At 36.2% G+C, this 6,027-nt stretch overlaps 1 protein-coding gene across 1 annotated transcript; it reads left to right on the plus strand.

The window, feature by feature from the left end:
* The first annotated feature begins 4,855 nt into the window (after positions 1-4,855).
* On the plus strand, positions 4,856-5,821 carry LOC110301917 (olfactory receptor 7G2-like). Its single transcript, XM_021172635.1, has one exon. It carries the CDS (start codon positions 4,856-4,858, stop codon positions 5,819-5,821), a length of 966 nt encoding a protein of 321 aa, XP_021028294.1.
* The last annotated feature ends 206 nt before the right edge of the window (positions 5,822-6,027 follow it).

Genomic DNA, 6,027 nt, shown 5'->3' on the forward strand with positions numbered 1-6,027 from the left:
TTCCTTGATTGTTGTGCCGATGTTCTCTATGGAATCTTCTGCACCTGAGATTCTCTCTTCTATCTCTTGTATTCTGTTGCTGATGAAAAAACTACTACTTTTAAAATTATACTAACACTTGCTTACATTGTTTCATTTTTAAAAAATACTTCCTTTGTTTATAATTTATTGATTTCAGTCCAGAGTGATTATTTCTAGCCATTTACTCCTCTTGTGTGCATTTGCATCTTTTTGTTTTAGGCTTTCAGCTGTGCTGTTAAATTGCTAGTAAGATATTCCTCCAATTTTTTAATGCAGGCACTTAGTTCTATGAACTTTCCTCTTTACATTGATTCCCTTTTGTCCAATAAGTTTGCAATTACAATAATTCTAGAAAAAAGTTAATTTCCTTCTTTATTTCCTCTCTGTCTTTGAGTAGAGAGTGGTTCAGTTTTCATGAGTTTGTAGGATTTTTGTTGTTTCTGTTGTTGAAGTCAAGCTTTAATCTATGGAGTTTAAATAAGATACAAGAGGTTATTTCAATTTTTTTATATCTGTTCAGGCTTTGTGACAGTGTATATGGTCAATTTTCAAGAAGATTCTGAGAGGAGCTGAGAAGAAGGTATCTTCTTTTGTATTGAGTGTATGTTCTATAGATATCTTATATGTCCATTTGGTTCATAACATATTTTAGTTTCAATATTTCTCTGTTTAGTTTCTGTCTTGATGATCTATTCATTGGTGAAGGTGGACTATTGATGTTTCTCACTATTTACATATATGGTTTGATGTGTGATTTAAGCTTTAATAGTGCTTCTTTTATGAATGTGAGTATACTCTCATTTGGGGCACAGATATTCAGAACTGAGATGTTACCTTGGTGAATTTTTCCTTTGATGAGTGTGAAATGTTCTTCCCCATCTCTTTTCATTATTTTTGGCCTAATGTTCACTTTATTTAGTATTAGAATGGTTATTCCAACTTGCTTCTTGTGTCTGTTTGCTTGAAATCTTTTTTCTATTCTTTAAATCAGAGATAATATCTTTCTTTTTTGTGGAACTGTTTTTTGTATGCAGAAGAATGATGAATCCTGTATTTGCATCCACTCTGTTACCCTGTTTCTTCTTATTTGGGCACTGAGTCCACTAATATTGAGATATATTAATGAACAGTGATTGCGATTTTATATTATTTTGATGTTGGTGTTGTGTGTGTGTGTGTTTGTGGGGGGGCTTTCTTTGTTTTCACTAGTATGGAATTACTTGTTTCCTATGTTTTCTAGAATGTAGTTATCCTTCTTCAGTTGGAACTTTCCTTCTAGGTTTTTCTGTAGTGTTGGATTTGTGGATAGATATTGTTTGAGTTTAAATTTGTCTTGAAATATTTTGATTTCTCTATGGTGATTGAGTTTTCCTGAGTATCATATTCTAGGTTTGGAGACTGAGTGGCAGAAAGTTGTTAGAAAAGGAAGATCTGGGGTATCCCAAGGAGATCTAACTGGGATCAGGTAAGGCTGCCAAAAGTGTTTTACTACAGAGCTAGGGATTTGATATGGGAGTACAAAAGGAGAAAAGAAGACGTTTGGGCACCCTATCTGGCTTTCTGGCAGGGACGGCCAGTCAGTTAGCATGGCTATAGTTAAAACTTAAAACAAATGCTTGTCTAAAATGTCATGGTATAAAGATGTATTCTGATATCCATGTTTTTTGTTTTTTGTTTTTGTTTTTGTTTTTTATCTATAATCATGTGCTATTCTCAGCTTTGATCAGGGAACCATATCTTTGAAATTAAAATCAGGTAATACACAGAGTGCTGAGAATAAGTGCTAGTTTGGTGGTCAAATCCAAAAAAGGCAAGATAAGCTCTAAAAAGACCATGGGAAGAATGTAAGAGCCAGAAGATAAATCATCTTGAGTGAGGTAACCCAATTACAAAAGAACACACATGATACGCATGCACTGATAAGTAGATATTAGCCCAGAAGCTCAAAATCCTATTCAGAAGGGGCAACAAAATACCCATGGAAGGAGTTACAAAGTTTGGAGCAGAACCTGAAGGAACGTCCATCCAGAGACTGCCCCACTTGAGTATCCATCCCATAAACAACCACCAAATCCAGACACTAGGCAAATGCCAGCAGGGGGAGGGGGAGGTGATAAGGGATTTTTGGAGGGTAAACTAGGAAAGGGGATAACATTTGAAATGTAAATAAAGAAAATATCTAATAAGAAAATTAACTTTAATAAAAGCCGGAATTTAGGGAGAAATGCAGTGAAACTGTCTTCCGGGCTTCACGTAGCCAAAACAACCATAAGTTTAATGAAGCTGTGGTTAGCTGCATAAGACTATACATACCAATATCAATCACTGATGAGACATAAACTTAAAGGGCTCTAAATATCTTTGATAAATGATTGTCTATGTATACTATATGATAGGGCCAATGATTATCTTATTTGTATACATGACAGAGCCTACCAGACTCTAGTAGGTAGTTCTGACCACATGGCAACATAATATATGTCTCTGTCTGTCTGTCTGTCTGTCTGTCTGTCTGTCTGTCTGTCTATCTGTCTCTGTTTCTGTGTGTGTCTGTGTATAACAATCTTCACTCAGTTATTGTTTTTTATTTTCTGACAAAGAACAGAACTTTCTGTGTGAAGTATAAGATAAAATATCGATGACACATAGGTAAAGGCACCACCCATTATTTGTATTTTTCAATATTTTCTTAATATTTGAAGGTACAACATATCCCCATTTGCAAGATATATGTTCATGCTTGAAATTTACAACATACTTTCTGTTATGGGTCCTCTTTGTCTTTTACTAAGAACATTAGAATGTATTGGAGAAGTTATCCTTTGGGGTTTTTGTTAAATTTTGTTTTTAATGTTGTAGTGATCCCTTAGCCCAAGTCTTCTTATTGTTGGGTTTACTAGGGTGTGATTCTATATGTGTTTTTGTTATATGTTTTAATTCAAGTACCTTGTCGGGTGCGAGCTAAGACAAGGGAGATAAAAAACAATGGAAACTGCTAACGTGTACTCTAGGCCTGAAGTATCATGGGATCTGTTGTGAGGGACTCTTCTGTTCTACAGAAATAGTCTTTAAGGACTTGCATGCCTGGGAGAAGAATATCAGGAAAAATCATTGCTCTAATGAGGAGGTTTGATTATTGAACCACCTGAGTTGAAAGACTGCATTATTCAGGCTATGACCTAACTGAACATTCCTGCTCATTACAGGGACCAATGCTTGATCCTCCTTCCACAGAAGATCCTCCTGACTCTGATGGTCTGAGTTTTCTGGGAAAAATTGTCCAGTCTCCGCATTCAGGTAACAGATTAACATTGTTCCTCTTGAAGCTATATAAATAACAGGGTCTTTGAAAATGCATGGCAGTTAGAATGGGTGATTTTATTTGAAATCATTGTGGGAAGCATTACTATAAGATTTTATGAAAAGATGAAAAACAAAATTCCGTATACTTTTATACTGCTTCTCTCAGTGGTCAGTCATCATATGTTTGCACTGGCCCTAACTGAGCCCCTCTAATAAGTTCACCAGGAACAGGTCCTATTTATTTCTGAGCAGAGATTTGTCCCTTCTCAAACATGATGAAACTTTTGTGAAGTTTTCCACAAAGACACAACAAACACTTATCTCAGACAGGGAAACCTACAATAGACAAAATTAATGATTCCATTAAAGTCAAATGTCAGTTTATTGAAGTTAATTAAATAAGTAAAGATGAGGAGTTATAGAGCAGAGAGACTCATATCAGGTGCATCACCAAAATGATCATTCCTATACTGATGATAATTTAGGAAATCTGAATCCCTAGAAGGGCTCTCTTCATGGCTTGAAGGCTCCACAGGCTGTAAAGTCACTTACCTCTGGCAAGGTCATCTTCCTCTAGGCAGCTCTGGTAGTGTCTCCTCTCACAGTGGCATTTTAGCCTCATGACCCTCTTTTTCTTTCCTCGAAGGAGTGTTTTAATTTCTATAGCAGAGAGTAATAGAGTGCTAAAATTTATACAGATTACATTACATTCTCTCTGTGTCTGTCTCTCTCTGTGTCTCTGTCTTTGTCTCTGTCTCTCTCTCTGTGTATGTGTGTTGTATGTTTAATGAATGTCCAGGTTAACTATCTACTTTTCAAAAATGTTTTTAAGGTTTATTTTTATCTGTAGTTATATGTGTATGAATCTCCCCCCCCCCGTATATGTGTTGTATGTTTCATGAGTGTCCAGGTTAACTATCTACTATTCAAAAATGTTTTTAAGTTTTATTTTTATTTGTAGTTATATGTATATGAATCAATCTCTCTCTCTCTCTCTCTCTCTCTCTCTCTCTCTCTCTCTCTCTCTCTCTCTCTCTCTGAACACAGAAACATGTGCATGTAGAAGTCTAATGTTTATGCCAAGAACCATCCTTAATGTTTCACTACCTTACACATTGAGAGAGGACCTCTTAATCCCAGAGTTCATCATATGGCTAATCTTGGTAGCTAGCTTGCTTTGGGTTCTCCTGCCTTGTCTTCTTATTCTGAGATTACAGATGGATCTATGAGCCCAGGTAGCACTTTTGTTGATTCTGATCATTAGAATGCTGGTCCCTATGCTTCTGTTGTATGTAATTACCACAATGAACCATCTATCTGCCCCGATAATTATATTCTTGTACTCATGTTTGGCCAAAGATTTGCAAACTATAGTAAATGCTACAGACTACAAAACTGGATACTTAATTTAAGAAATTTATATTTTCATGGTTCTGGAGGTTATAGGCCCAAATCACGATATCTAGAGAGGTAGTTGTTTAATGGTACTGTGATATTCTAATATTAATGTTGTTTTTTCTCTTTCTACTTCATGTGTTCCATCAGATTCACCATGAACATGAAATATATAAACCAAACGGTTGTGTCAGGATTCATTCTCCTGGGACTCACAGATGATACCAAGCTGCAACTTATTATCTTCAGTGTCTTTCTTTCCATGTACCTTGCAATGGTCCTAGGAAACCTCCTGATTATTCTGGCCACCAACTTTGACTCTCATCTCCATACCCTCATGTACTTCTTTCTCTCTGGTCTTTCTTTTAATGACATCTTTTTAGTTACATGCACTATTCCAAAGATGCTGGTGAATATACAAACAGGAAAACAGAACATCACTTATGGAGGATGTCTGACTCAGGTCTGCTTTGTCTTGGTGTCTGTTGGCATGGAAAATTGCCTTCTTGCAGCAATGGCCTATGACCGCTATGTTGCTATTTGCCATTCACTTAGGTATAGGATCATAATGAACCCCTGTCTTTGTATCCTAATGGTAGTATTTTCTATAATAGGGAGCATGGCAAATGCCCTGGTCAATGGTCTAATGGTATTACATCTGTCCTTCTGCACAGAACTCATAATCCCACATTTCTTCTGTGAACTTACACAGATTACTAAACTTGCCTGTTCCAACACTCTTATTGACAACATACTAATATACATTTCATCTTGCATATTTGGTGGTGTTCCTCTTTCTGGCATCATTTTGTCTTATAGTCAAATTGCAACCACTGTCTTGAGAATGTCATCATCAGAAGGAAGATATAAAGCATTTTCCACCTGCGGGTCTCATCTGTCAGTTGTTTTCTTGTTTTATGGAACCGGTTTTGGGGTCTATATCAGCTCAACAATTACAGAATCATCCAGGAAGCATGCTGTGGCTTCAGTGCTGTATTCAGTAGTCCCTCAAATGATAAATCCCTTTATCTATAGTCTGAGGAATAGAGACATGAAAGAAGCCTTGAACAAACTCATCAGTAGGATATTATTTCCTCTATGATATATCATTTCATTTTTACTAGAATTTCTTAAGTAAGCCAAGGAAACATAGTTGTTTCTTAACCAGAATATAAGATACTTTTATTATTACTCTGAATATTCATTCACTTTACTTTTCCATCACACAATCCCTCTCCACATCTACCCTCCTTATCCTCTGAGGGGGTAGAGACACTCTCTGTTGTATACCCCCCATCAATGAACATC

Source organism: Mus caroli, chromosome 9, assembly GCF_900094665.2.
Source record: "Mus caroli chromosome 9, CAROLI_EIJ_v1.1, whole genome shotgun sequence".
In the NCBI taxonomy this organism is placed as follows: domain Eukaryota; kingdom Metazoa; phylum Chordata; class Mammalia; order Rodentia; family Muridae; genus Mus; species Mus caroli.

Bases quoted from the DNA above. Each gene is read 5' to 3' on its own strand.
- LOC110301917 (XM_021172635.1), top strand. From the start codon at position 4,856: ATGTGTTCCATCAGATTCACCATGAACATGAAATATATAAACCAAACG.